We start from the raw sequence: 14,564 nt of genomic DNA, 5'->3' as shown, positions 1-14,564 counted from the left end.
TGCCAAGCCAACCTTCACTCTGGTCTACCCACCACCATTGCAGGCTGCTGAGCCCCGCTGGACAGAAGCCCCTACCCTAGGATCACCAACCATGCCCTCAAGTCCTTATGACCTCGTGCTCTCCCACCTCAGAGATGACTCTAGCACTCTCAGAAATTTCCTGCGTGCCCTGTTCAGTCCTCTCCCTGGTCCCCACGCAGCATGTTCACTTGGACTTGCTCTCTGTTTTTCACTCCCTAAACCTCCAATCCACCACTTTCCTCTCATCAGCTGTTAATTTCACACCTATTTTGCATATGCACCCATCAGGAACACTCAAATACCTTGAACAAACCTTGTTTTTTTACACTGAGATATTTCAAACGTACAGAAAAGTGGAGAGGATGGTGCAGCAAACACCATGTGGCCAGTACCCAGATTTATCAAACCACCTTCCAACCACCAAACCTAGAAGTTGACCTGCTCACCCAATAGAGATTAAGACTGCCTGGGTTAGCCAGGTATGGTGGTACATGCCTGTAATCCCAACACTCAGAAAGCTGATATAGAAGGATTGTGTTAAGGCCAGCCTGGACAACATAGCAAGACCCTGTCTCAAAAATATATATATAAATAAATAAAATTAAAAAGCCTGTGCTGGTGGCTCATGCCTGTAATCCTAGCTACTTGGGGAGATCAGGAGGATTGGGCAAATAGTTCACAAAACCCTACTTCTAAAATACCCAACAGAAAAAGAGCTGATGTAGTGGCTCAAGTGGTAGAGAACCTGCCTAGCAAGTGTCAGGCCCTGAGTTCAAACCCCTGCACCGCCAAAATAAACAAACAAATAAATAAATAATGATAATAATAATCATAGTAAAATGGACTGGAGAAGTGGCTCAAGCAGTGGAGTGCCTGCTTTGCAAGCACAAAACCATGAGTTCAAGTCCCAGTCCCACCAAAAAGAAAGAAAGAGAAGAAAGAGAGAGAGAGAAAGAGAGAGAGAGAGAGAGAGAGGGGAAAGAAAGGAAGGAAGGCAGGAAGGAAGGCAGGAAGGAAGGCAGGAAGGAAGGCAGGAAGAAATACTGACTGGACTCAAATCCTGAATCCACCATTTATGTATCCTCTCTGTGCCTCAGTTTCTCTGTCAAAAGGTAGAAAAGAGAGTGCCCACCTCATGGGTTGGATGGGAGCCATGAATTCACATAAGCGAATGCTTCAAACAGCACCTGGCACACAGTGAAAGCCAGGCCTTATTACTTCATCTTCCTTCTTGATTCAACAGAAGAGATGACCTCTTTGGTGGGGTTCCAGATCTTTCCCCTCCAGCCTACCTACTCAGGAATGGCACTCTTGGTTAACCCCTGTCTCCTGGGTGCTATAATTGACATCTAAGCAGGCTTGCTCTCATTTCAAATACACTTACACACACCCCTCCCAACCTACTGCATACCCTCCAGCTCCCGCCCTCTCTGCCTCCCTCTTTCCCTTCACAGCCATCAGGACAGAGCTGCCTGCACTTGTTCCATTTCCTCCCCTCCCACTCACCCTTCAACCACTGTAAACAGCCTTCCAGCTCCCCTCCCCTGATGCACCAACGGCCTCCTTGAGATGTCATCCAGTGGGCATATCTCAATCCTCATCCTGCTCCAACCAGACCACTTGACCACAGCAAGATTTGACCCTGCAAACTGGACATGGTGGCACACTATGGAGGCTAGGGCAGGAGGTTCACAAGTTTGAAGCTAGCCTGAGAAAGTTCAAGGCCAGTCTTGGCTATATAGTAAAACTCTATTTTTTAAAAAAAATTTTTTTGTTGACCACACCTCCCTCCTTGAAGCACTCCCTAGCTTTTATCCTACCCACTCAGGGACACTCCTCGGTCCATCTCACCCACTCCAGAGGCTCCACTTACCACAAGCCACCAAAGGCTCCCAAACAACATCCAATCCTAGATTCTTTACCAAATTTGTAGCTCCATGTAGCCATCTACCATTGGACAGCTCTTCTTAGGTGTCTTAAAGTCAACAGGATCAGAATTAACTAATGGCATGACCTCTCTGGAGGACAATTTAGCAGTGTCTTCTAAAGTTAACCCTATGCTCACATGGCACACATTTCATCCTTAGGCACTCAACAGTAACATACACATGCTCACCAAAAGACAGGGAGAAGAACGCTCAGAGCAGCACCATTAGGACATTCCCAACTGGAAACTACTCACATGCCCGTCAACAGTAGAACAGATAAAGCATGGTGATGTATCTCACAGACAGAGATGAAAATGAACAATTTACAAATATATACAACAACATCGATAAATCGTTGAGCAAAAGAAGCCAGATGCAGGGTGGGTGTGTGACTTAGTGGTACAGCAAATGCTTAGCATGCTTGAGGCTGTGAGTTCAATCCCCAGCACTGGAAAAAGGATGAGGCAAAGGAGGCAGAGGAGACCAGGAGGAGGAGGAGGAGAGGAAGAAGAGGAGGCCGAGACAAGATAACTGGGAGCTTGAGGCCTACCTGCTGCCTGGTCTATATAGTGAGCTCCAGGCCGGCCTAAGCGCCACAGTAAGTCCGTTTCTCAAAAGTAAATAACTGGGGCTGGGAACGGAGCTCAGTGGTAGAGCTTGCTTAGCATCATAAGGTCCTGGGTTTAATCCCCAGCACCACAAGAAAGCAAAGCAAATAAAACAAGATCTTTGTACATTCTCCCATTAAAAGAATTAAAAATGATAATAATAATTTAAAATAAAAGTTTAAAAAAATTAAAGAATCCAAAACTGGATGCATCTTCTTCTGCATGAGCCATCCTTTCTTTCTAGTGTTCTCTCCAGAAAATGACCCCATCTTTCCACTCAGCTTCCCAAATCAGAAACACAGGGGGTTACCTGTTCCTTTCTCCTTACCATTCACACCCAACCCATTCCCAAGCCCTGCGGGCCTGACTTCCTTACTATCTGTCAAATCACTTTGCTCCGCCTCACTGACTTTTCCTTAACCCAGACCCTATCCTCCTGCAACCCTGAGGTTTAAACTCAAGTCCTCATGCTTGCTAAGCAGGCCCTCTACCACTTGAGCCATGTCCCTAGTCCTTTCCTAGTGCCCTTTGTGTGTGTAACTGGAAATTGAACTCAGAGCTTCACACTTGCTAGGCAGGTGCTCTACCACTTGAACCACTCCACCAGCCATTTTTTGTGTGTATGTTGGTCATTTTCAAGATAAGAGTCTCACAAACTATTTGCCCAGGTTGTCTTTGAACTGTGATCCTCCCGATCTCTGCCTCTCGAGTAGCTAGGATTACAGGTGTTAACTACTGTGCCTGGCTTCTTGATTGGGCTTATGCAATGGCCTTGTCTCTGTGTCCCTAGTCTCCAAGCTTGACAATTGTGTGATCCATTCCCACACAACAGCCAGAGAGATTCTTTTAGAATGAAAATCCCATCTTGTCTCTCCTGGTTAAAAATCTTTCAATGGTTCACCCGTGGCCTCTAAATAAAGTGCATTGTCCTGCTCTGGACTTCCAGGGTTGAGTTCTGGACCCCTGACTCCATCCCCCTTTACCTTTAGGACCACTCCCCCCATGTTATGTTCCAAGGCACATAACTTATGTCCCATAAGCCTTTTCACAGCTTTTGCCAATGACGGGGATCTCCGATCTCCTTCTTCCCCTTCACTCCTTGCTTTTCCTGGCCATGTCCACACATCCACCAGGTCCTTGTTCAGAAACCCTGCTGCTTCTATAAAGGATTTGGCTCCTCACAAAGTTGGGCTGTCACAGCAGCATAAGCTACCCCTGTCCCACTGCTCATCACACGACAGCGAATGGTCACCCGTGTACCCACTTCCCTTGCTGGAAGTTGGGTTCCACAGAGAGGGGCATCATGTCTGTCTTGATCATCACATCCCCAGAGCCTGGCAAAGGGTCTGGCAGTGCAGAGGCTCCACAGAGAAGTCCAAAGCGACATTCAGGCTGCAGAGTGCTAGAGGGTATATCTCCAAGAAAGTTGGTGAGAATGAAGGGGTAGGCCCCCTTAAAAGTCAGGAATCCTAGAATTTAGAATGAGATAGTATCAGAGCTTGAACGGACCTCAGAGGTCGTTGAACAATCCACTTTTGGGTTTACAAAAGAGAACTCCAAAAGGAGTCACTGGCTGGGCAAAGATGGGTAAGCAGAGGAAGAGATGGGAACTAAGGAGTACTCCAAGTAGTGACGAAAGTGATTTCTTCGTGCTGATAGGGCTCGCGAGTAATAGACGGTAATCTTTCCGGGTGCCATGGCTCTGCACCTCCATTTCAGGTCTTCCCAGTGGAGCCGGACACCTGCTCCTCAATGTAACCACTAGATGGCGCCAGCTCCCCAGGCAAGGTAGAAAGCACGGGCCTGCCTGCTGCCCCCTGGTTCTATCCCCCGCTCTGAGTCCCTCTGCTGTCTGGTTCTCTGTGAGCACGTTCACTGTGGCAGTGCCCAGTACACATGATTTTTCTGGGCTCCAGAAAACAGCCTGCTTCAACAGGCACCTCTTCTCGGTGCCAGAGACAGGGTGGGCAATGGACCTTGACCTGGACACCAGTCTTCTCCCTCTTGTCAGCCTACCATAGGCCCCTGTCACAAGCTGCCCTGCTTCAGCCCTCCATCAAGGGCAGGACTGTGGGCAGCTGACACTTGCTCATCTTGCTGGACCAGGTGAGGTCCAGTGGATGGTATTGGTCCCAGTGCATCCTTCAACTACCTCTTCCACCCAGCTGTTAGTGGCTCCATTCCTGCTGGCTTGATGAGCCCCTTTGGGACCCTTGGTGACCCATCCATGAGGCTCCTCCTGCTGCTACCCTGAAGCCCTGTGCCTGCCTCATGCCTCTGACTAAGCATGCCTTGGGCTCAGTTAGGGGTACACTGAAGCAGTACCAAGGTTATTCAGCCCCTCTTCCATATTTGAGTCTCATTTAGTCAGTCAACAAACATCTACTGAAGACCTTTGAGATCTCCAAAAAGGTCACAGTGAACGGGACAGTCAGTCCCTGGCACATCATGCAATGGGGGTGACCAGATGTTAACCTCCCATTACCAAACAATTGTTTAATTACTCATTTAAGCTCCTAACGTTGCAATTTCAGTCCACTTCTAGAATTTACAATTTCTAGAATGGAGCTTATAAATTACCCTAAAATAACCCACCACGACTAGCTTTCAGAATTCCAGGATTCACGTCACTCAGGAGCCACAGTCGAGGTGGGGTGAGAGAGGCTGAAACTTCTTTGAGTCAACTGCTTCTGCGGCAGTTGAATGAATGAGTGAATGAACTCTTGAAACAAGGCTTTCCCAACGCTATCCCTTCCCTTGGGGAATTGGGGGCTCCCAAGAAGGCCTGCCTGCCGCCCCCGCTCATATCCTGGGAGGGGAGCCTGCCGCTCAGTGCCCTTCCTGCCCCCAACGCCGCAGGCTCCCTGGGCGCCCTCTTGGCAGCAGAACAGAGGGCATCCAGAGCGGGTGGCAACTCGCCCCGCCACTGGCTCGCAGCGGCAGGCGATAGGCGCTGGGGGGACGCGCAGATAGACAGACAGATAGCGCTCCCCTCGCCCGCCCCCGCCCCCACCTTTCCCACGCGGCAGCCTCCGGGAGCGGCCCGGGCCAGGCGGGCACCCACTCCTGCCCCTGAGCCCGCTGCCCTCCTGTTTCCACCAACTGCAGCTTGCAAAGCCCTTTTAAGTCCTGCAGACTGCCGCTGTGTCTGACTTTGGAAAGGGGCACAGAGCCCCCTACGCACTCTGCGCAGGAGACCCCCTCCCCGGGGCGGTGGGGGGTGGTGAGACGGAGGGCTCAGCGAGGGTGCAGGGTCCAGTAGTAACCACTAGGTGGCGCGCTGGCACTGCGTGTCCTCGACGTGGTATGGGCCGGCTAAGCAGGGCAAGGGGACATGGGAGAGGGTGGTCTAGGAAATGAGACTGAGAGAAGCCCCCCGCTCCCAAACAAAGGCAGTAAGCAGAATGAGGGTGGAATCGAGAAATGGGGGAGGTGTCTCGGGAACAGCTAAGGATGACCTAGGAAATGGGCCTGTGGGCAGGCAGGGGTCCCAGGGACTGGAGCCTCTTCATTAGGGCCTTCATGGTGGGAAAGCATTCGGTGGCACATCATGGCTCCCAGCTATTGGGGACTGGGAAGGTGCTGAGAGACATGTGCCCAAGTGTGTGTTCTCGCCAGAACACTGGGTGATTTCCAGCTCTCGGCTGCCACTGACTCCCACCTCCACCCCTCACACACTCCTGCATTCACAGTACATCTTAGTATACTGTGGAACACATGAAACCATCACATTACGCACCCCAAGTACCCCCGTCTAGTACACGTCACCCCCCAAAATGCCCATGCTCCCCAGTGCTGTCCCATGCTACACTGAATCTGTCCCTAGATTTACTGAAGAATACAACAGGCGAGCCAGCCTGTGTCTCATACGATCTCATGGGGCCCTGTCCCCTGCTCCCACCATTCAGCCTGAGCAGTCTCTAAAGTTGCCCACACATAGTCTTGGAGGCGACTCTTCATCTCCACATCCTCTAGCAGCCCCTAAATCCACACGGTCTTGCCCCAATAGGATCCTCCTAGGGCCAGATTACTACCTTTGTAGGCCCAGGGTGCTTTTGTCTGGTGCGCCCCTTTTCCACAATTTTTTTTTTTTTTTTTTTTACATTTCATGACTGCATTGCTACAGAGACAATATATTAATATAGTCAAACCTTTTTCTTCAACCGCGAAGTTCTTTTCCTTTTTTTCTGATTTTAAGAGAGATTAAAAACATTTTCATGGGCCGCCTGTCATTTGCATAATACACACACACAGACACACACACAGCACTATGGACCACCTCCTTCCACAAACACCCAATGGGCACATTCCCCTCCTTCCCATGGCACCTCAGCCCACCTCCAGCCAGGAAAACAGACAGACTGACAGATCCTGGGGGCTCAGCAGAGCCACCCCCTTCGCACGCACGCCCTCCTTCAGAGGGTTTATCTGGGCTGGAGCAGTAGGAGCGGGGAACGAGAGGAGTGTGTGTGTGTGTGTGTGTGTGTGTGTGTCTGCCTTTTGGGTAACAACAAAGAATGGTGGGGGGGAGCCAGCGAGAGAGCTAGAGCATGTTTTGCCTCGAAGGCAAGACTTGCAGCCAATCAGCGCGCAGGAGCCTCCCTCTGCGACTCCAACATTGAGTCTATAACCGGCTGGCCGGGCGGAGCTGGCAGCATTTGACTGTGGCTTGGGACGCGAAGAGAGGCACGCAGCGACCGCCCCGACGGCTGGCGATGGTCTAAGCGCCCTTCAGCCACCCCCTCCCCCGAGACGCAGCCAGAGCCCTCCCCTCGCCCTCTGGACAACACACCCTGCCTGGTCTCCTCTGTCTCCCCGGCGCTCCTGTCCGCTTCGGCGCTCCCGCACGGAGGCCAGCCCCGGGGAGGTGCGGCGCCCGCCAGCATGAGTGGCTCCTTCGATCGCAAGCTCAGCAGCATCCTCACGGACATCTCCAGTTCGCTTAGCTGCCATGCGGGCTCCAAGGACTCGCCCACCCTGCCCGAGTCTTCTGTCACCGACCTGGGCTACTACAGCGCTCCCCAGCACGACTACTACTCGGGCCAACCCTACGGCCAGACCGTGAACCCCTACACCTACCACCACCAGTTTAATCTCAATGGGCTCGCGGGCACGGGCGCTTACTCGCCCAAGTCGGAATATACCTATGGAGCCTCCTACCGGCAATACGGAGCGTACCGGGAGCAGCCGCTGCCTGCCCAAGACCCAGGTGAGGAACCCGGGGTCACGGGGAGGGTTTCCGAGGGACGGAAAGGCAGGCAATGGAAGCTGAAATCTAGGGAAGCCTCGAGGGTAGAAATGCACAGCCAGAAGTTAAGGGAGGTGGGCTAGATGACCTCCAGAGGGACAGACGACTGTCCCTCCAGTCCCGAGACAGAGCGTTCCTGGCCTGGAGCGCGGTGTGCGGCGAGGATCGGGGCGAGCTGGGAGAGCAGGGCGCGGGCTCTGGCTTGTCAGGGAACCTCCTCGTGGAGGTGATTTTGCGGGCACTTCAGCTGGTGGTCCGCGATCGGGTCGCGGAGGGCTTGAGGGTAGGCAGTGGGACTGGAAGCTCCAGGGTCCTTCCTTTGGACATGGGCTGGGGAGACCTAGAATAGTGAAGGGCAGATAGAGAAAGATCCACGGAAGTTTCGGGAAACCGAGGGAAGCCGAGACTGAGAAGCAGAGAAGCTGAAAAATACAGAAAGGTGGGAACAACAAGAAAGAAACGTGGAAAGACAGAGCCAGAGAAAGGACGGAAGAAAGGAAGAGAGGAAAGGAAGTAAGAAAAAGGGGGAGGGAGGGAAGAAGGAAGAAAGGAAAGAAGGAAAAGAAAAGAGAAAAAAGAAAGGAAAGAAAGAGAAAAGAGAAAGAAAACGAACTCATGCAACTTTTCTGGGAATCTAAAGCTATTCTAAACTAGAAAGTTAAAAGTGGGTGGGGGGACGGGAGCGTTCGAGAGAAGCCACCGCCGGCAAGATGGGACATTAGGGGACTGCCCGCAGACGGTGGCAGGGGCCTCGAGGCTAGGAGGGGAGCCGGGAATGCGTCCTAGGCGAAGCGGCGCGGTCCGCGCCCAGGCGGTTGCTGGCGCCGGGGCCGGCGCTCCGGGGCCCGGGCGAGGAGCTGGGAGCGCCGCGTCGTGGGCGGCCGCCCGTCCGGCTCCGTCGCCGCGGCTCCCTCCTTGGGCGCGGGCGGCGGATTTCGCTGCGGGAAATCCCGGGGCGAGGCGGTGGGCCTGGGGAAGCCGCATTGCGCAGGCTCCCGGAGGGTGCAGGGGTCGCAGGCCCAGGCTGAGCCGCCCCCGCTTGCTGCATTTCCCGCAGTGTCGGTGAAGGAGGAGCCGGAAGCAGAGGTGCGCATGGTGAACGGGAAGCCGAAGAAGGTCCGAAAGCCGCGCACGATCTACTCCAGCTACCAGCTGGCCGCCCTGCAGCGCCGTTTCCAGAAGGCCCAGTACCTGGCGCTGCCTGAGCGCGCCGAGCTGGCCGCGCAGCTGGGCCTCACGCAGACACAGGTTGGTCCTGAACGGCTGAGAGCCTGGGGGGATCTGGTGAAAGGGTGCGGGGATCCGCGGGCGCTGAGCCAGGCAGGCGTTTTACGGGCCTTATAGGCTGGGGGAACCCTTGCCTGTGTGATGAGTGACTCCAAGTCTCGACTTCCACAGACAGGTTTGCCGTAGGAACGTGTACACGTGTGCATAGTTGTGAGCCTGTGCAACTGTGTATCTTTCTGTCAGACAGAAAGATGCTTTTCACCCCAGAATCTCCAGCTCCCAAGGACCCCAGCAATGCTAGTCAAGTCATAAGAGTCCATGCTGTGTTTCTACCCCCAGGCTGGGCATGTGCGTGCGTATATACGTGTGTACAGGTGTTTATATGTGCTTACATGCCAGGGTCTCCACACACATGGAGATGCTCATATGAGGAGTGTGATCCTTCAAGGGTCATTGTGCAGGAAGATGGAGGTTAGTACCTGTGGCTGGCTGGTGACTGCACACCAGTGAGTGCATGCACAAAAAATGCAAGCTTGTATTAAAACACCTCATTCCTGCTCAGCACTCAAATGCATTCTGCCAAGAGTCAAGAGCAACCAAACATAGGAGCCCATTCCCCCCACACACACACACCCTCAACCTGTCCCTAAAGCCCCCAACAACCTATCACTGCTCTGGGGAGGAATGTTGGGTGCCTGGCTCTGTACAGGTGTTGACAGGCGGGCCTCGGTTGCGGCTGGCTGCGTGGGGCCTGGTCCGCTGGGAATCTGGGTCACCCGGTGAGAAGCTGATTCATTGTTTGTACCAGTCATGGGGTGGGGAGCAGCGGGGGGGGGTGTAGTAGATACCCCAAGGGAAATTTGGGGAATCATGGCTCACCTGCTCCTGAGTCCCCAGGTCACCTTCCCCCCAGTTACCCAGCCTGAACCCAAGAGCACTTCACAGCTGAGTGTGTGAACGTGGGTGTTCATGTTGTGGGGTGCTTATCTGGGTGTATCTGTGTATGAGTGGAGCTTTACAGTGTCTGTGGTGTCTGTGTGTGTGGCTGTGAGTGGGTACGTTGCCGAGTATGGAGATGTGTATGTGGGTGTGTGTTTGGCTCTGTGTACCTGTGTGCTTGTTTCTGGGCATCTCATGAATGAAATGCCACAAACTGCCCATCACCCACTTGGGCTGCCTTTCATGGAGTGATTGCTGTATACCAGATTTATTCTAAGTTTTCTACAAGTCCTAACTTATTTGAGCCTCACAATGACCCGTTGAGATAGGTTGTAGAGTTATTATTGGCCCCATTTTGCAGAGGAGTGGAAGACAAGACCAGAGAGGTTAAGCACCTTGCCCAAGGCCCATTTAGTAAGTGGAGGAAAGGACCCTGGACCAGGCAGTTCAAAGCGCTCAGCCACAGTTCTATTCCAGATGGGAAAAAAGATGTGAGCTAGACATGTGGCTCCAGTGGTAGAAGAACGCCTGCCCAGCAAACCTGAAGCCCTAAATTCAAACCCCAGTACTGCCAAAAAAAAAAAAAAAGAAAAGAAAAGAAAGAAAGGAGGAAAGGACAAAGAAAAAGAAAATGATGCTGGCCTGGGAGTAAGAATGCTTGGGCTTCACCTGGTTTTCCTTGTGTGACATTGGATGCTGTCCTTGCCTCCTCCAAGCTGTGCTCTGCTCCCTGTGGGGGTTTCCTTTGGCATCCTGAGAAGCTAACTAGCTACCCTGTCTTCTCCTGCCCAGGTGAAAATCTGGTTCCAGAACCGCCGCTCCAAGTTCAAGAAGCTGTACAAGAACGGGGAAGTACCCCTGGAGCACAGTCCTAACAACAGCGATTCCATGGCATGCAACTCACCACCATCACCAGCCCTCTGGGACACCTCCTCTCACTCCACTCCAGCACCTGCCCGCAGTCAGCTGCCCCCACCGCTCCCATACAGTGCCTCCCCCAGCTACCTGGACGACCCCACCAACTCCTGGTACCACGCACAGAACCTGAGTGGACCCCACTTACAGCAGCAGCCACCTCAACCAGCCACCCTGCACCACGCCTCCCCTGGGCCCCCGCCCAACCCTGGGGCTGTGTACTGAGCACCCACTTGGCTTGCACCCCCACGAAGGACCCCCAGGACCAGGCAGAAGGTGCCCTGTCCTAGCGACACTCAGGAATCATCAAGGAGCACAGGGGAAAGGCCCCTTCTTTTCTCTTCCCTTGCCCCTTCCTCCAGGGACCCAAGAAGCTTCCAGATGAAATTTGCATGGACCAAGGATATCCCAGAACCTCCCTTCCCCTGCTTAGAAGGGAGACACCTCCAGATGTTGAGGTGTGCCACCCCAGCGGGGATGGCATTGCCCCTTCTGCCCAGGAGCCTGGATCGACTTTAAAAGGCTCATGACCTACCAGCTTCTCCAGTATAATAATATCTATTTCCCAGACTGGAGACCTTGGGGATGGGGAGACTGGGAGTGTTTGCAGGTCCAGCCTGGGCTGGGGTACCAGGCACCATGGATCCTACCACCTGCTGGACCCAGTCTTCTCTAAGCCACCTGGGGCCTCCTTCCTCCTGAGTGGCCCTTCTGCCAAAAAGACAATGGACATTGTGACTAGGACTCAGGGTGGGGATTGGATCTAGCAACCGCCCTGCTCTTCTAGCCCTCCTTTAAGAGATGAGGGTTAAACCAAAGAAACCCCCAAGTGAGGTAATCTTTTAACATCTTGGGAGTCCAAGGAGGAATTAAGGGAGCCAACTCCCCCTCTGTTGGGGGCCCAGTCTCCTGTGTTTCTCCTAAGGACCCATTTCTTCTTCTGTGTACAGGACTTTGCACAAGTTTGGTTTTAAAAGCTGTTGAAAAATAGGAAAACAAAAGGGCATTGTTAACAGATAGGACCACATCTCCCCTTGGTGGGCAGCTCTGTTCTGCCCCCTCAACCACCACCTCATCTCTTCCTCTCCTTTAGTAAGTTGGCAGTTTTGGCACCAAACCCCAAATCTCCAAGGAGACATGCCAGGCAAGATGAGCCCCCAAACGCCCCCTTTCCGGCGGCCTTGGAAACAGATTGCACCCACTCAGCTGGAGAATGCGGTGAGGTGCTCGGAAGAGAGGGGACTAGAACTCAGTGCCTTAGTGGGGAGAGCTGGCTGCCTGGAGGGCTAGTGGCAGTGTCCCTCCCTGACCCAGGCATCCCCCCAAAGCTAACTTTCCCCCACCCTTGATGTGGCAAAACATCCATCGAAGAAAAAGAGAGGTAAAAAACCGTAGTTATATATATAGTATGTATTTTTTTTTTAAGAGCAACAGAAAGAAGCAGCCTCCTCCCTACTGTGGTTTCCTATTTATGTGACCCTTTTCCTCCTGGATGGATCTCCCTGTGTGTTGTGAGCTGAGAGAGAGGGATATGGGCTTCGGCTGGATTTGGGTTTTGTGGGAGGTACAGGAGCAAGGACAGACATGGTGGGTCTCCAAGTCCCACCCCAGGGGGACAGGAGCAAAGCCAGCTCCCACCACCTCCCAGCCTTCTCATTTCTGCTTTCTTACTGAACCCGTCTTTATATATAATGTTAATAAAAAAAAAAAAAAAAAGAAGAAGAAGAAGAAAAGAATCACTGCAGTCTTTGAACTGGGGTTGGTGACAAGCAGCTTTCCGGGGAGGCCTGGGATTTGGGAAAGGTGTTTGGTGAGGAGGAACCTCAGAGCCTCCCAGAGGCTCCTGGGAAAGACAGGGCCTGGGGCATCCCACTGCAGGGGTGCTGAGCTGGGCTTGGCCCTAGGGGGCAGGTGTTCCTGACCCTGTGGCTGCCCCCACTGTGGGCTGGTCTGGGTAGGAGGCTCCCAGCCAGGGCCTCCCTGACTCCACTCTGCTTGGTGGCTTGGCGTTCCCTGTCAGCCAGCTGCCCTCCCACTGCCGCCACCACCACCGCCTGCTGCCAGGTCACCTCAGGGCTGCTCTTTGATCTTGAGCTCACACGCAGACATGCTTGCACACGCGTGTAAACCCCCTGCCTCCACGCCCAGGCACTCCCGGCCCCTCACCCTCCTGTCTGTCCCTCCCAGCTTGGGTGAGGGTGGGGCCACAGACAGGGAACATGTTCACTGCTTCCACAGCTGTTAGGACCACAGCCACTGGGGTCCAGGCTGGGCCAGAGAAGCCAACAGATGGTAGTGAAGGGTCTATGTTTACTTTCTTGGGAAGGGTCAGGCCCTGACTCAGAACTTTCTAGATGCTGCCACTGACTGCCTGGACTGGAGCTGCTACCACCCTCCTTTCCAGCTCCTGACTCTATGACATCATCTGAGAGGAGAGCTAGAGGTGGGAGAATCAATTGGGGCGGGGGTGGGGGGGTGAGTTCCATTTCTTGACACAGAGGAAAACTACTCTCTCTATACATAGGGTTACTGGACACAATGACATCTCTGTATTGTCACATATATACATGTGGTCCAACAAGAGCCAAATGGACTGTCATCTGTAGGCACCCTCTAGACACAAAGACACACCTGAGACACTTGAGCATCATATGAATGTGACAGCCAAAGCTACAACACTCCAACAGACCTAGGCCCTCAAAGCACAAGTGCAAAAACACATGCAGGTCACTCCAGCCTCAGACACCTGTGCACACACTCAGGCAGAGACAGAGGCAGCTGTCTGTAATAGAATCTTGCTCAGCAATCAGCACCACCCCCCAGCAGTCACAGTGACCCAGCTCAGCCTGTAACCTCCCTTAGTGTCCCTTAGGGACCTCATCTGTCAAATGGGCCTATCACCAGCTGACTGGCTTCTGGAGAATCTTATGAGGCACAGAAGCAGAAGAGGGATGAGAAGGACGAAGGAGCAGATGGATCTCAGGTTAACAGAAGGGACTTGATTGACAGTCTCAGCCTTAGAGAGGCAGGGGCCCTCAGCCTCCTCTTCACCCCTCTCCCTCTCAGAAGCAAAGAAGCAGCAGGCTCCTGGTCCTTTCCTCCACCCACCCACCATGCCTGGGAGGCACGAGGGAGGAGGCCTTCAGCCCACGAACACCAGCGGGTGCGGGCTGGCAAGGGTTAAGGTGGCAGCTGCCAGGCAGGGCTGAGCTGAGCAGTTTGGTTTGAGGGCTGCGTGCAGGCAGGAGCAGTGAGGCGGCAGCCGGGCAGACTCACTGGAGACACTGCATTTTATTAGGGCTGGGCTGCCAGCAAAGGGAGGGAGAGGGAAAAAAGGGCAGAGGGAGGAAGGAAGAAGGGAGGCTGGGCAGGCAGGCGGCGGCCCCGGGATGAAAGGATGTTGTAAGCTCACTAATTCCTCCCGGCTCATCCTGGCTCGGTCAGGCTGGATTAACTGCCCAGGTGACCTCCTGCAGGGGTCGGCCCCACCCCTGACCTCCCCTTCCTCCTCTCCTCACCTCCAGGCCAGTCAGGTTGCCCTCTTCATTGACCTAGTGAGGGGCCCCATGGGGATAGAGACTTTGGTGGAGGACCTAACAGCCAGTGTGCCAGTGCCAACGTGGAGCTTCTAAGCCAATTTTTTGCTAGGGGCAAACAACTATCAAGTAAGAAGAGGGG

General features: G+C 53.5%; 1 protein-coding gene across 1 annotated transcript; it reads left to right on the top strand.

Moving 5' to 3' along the window:
• The first annotated feature begins 7,038 nt into the window (after positions 1–7,038).
• Positions 7,039–13,312, top strand: Dlx3 (distal-less homeobox 3). Its single transcript, XM_020171397.2, has 3 exons — positions 7,039–7,766; positions 8,863–9,053; positions 10,764–13,312. The coding sequence occupies exons 1-3, from the start codon at positions 7,442–7,444 to the stop codon at positions 11,109–11,111; spliced, it is 864 nt and encodes a 287-aa protein (XP_020026986.1). The 5' UTR covers positions 7,039–7,441; the 3' UTR covers positions 11,112–13,312.
• Positions 13,313–14,564: the final 1,252 nt, after the last annotated feature.

Source organism: Castor canadensis, chromosome 11 (genome assembly GCF_047511655.1).
Source record: "Castor canadensis chromosome 11, mCasCan1.hap1v2, whole genome shotgun sequence".
Classification (NCBI taxonomy): domain Eukaryota; kingdom Metazoa; phylum Chordata; class Mammalia; order Rodentia; family Castoridae; genus Castor; species Castor canadensis.
Note: the sequence above shows the minus strand (reverse complement) of the source record. Positions and strands in the feature narration are given on the sequence as shown.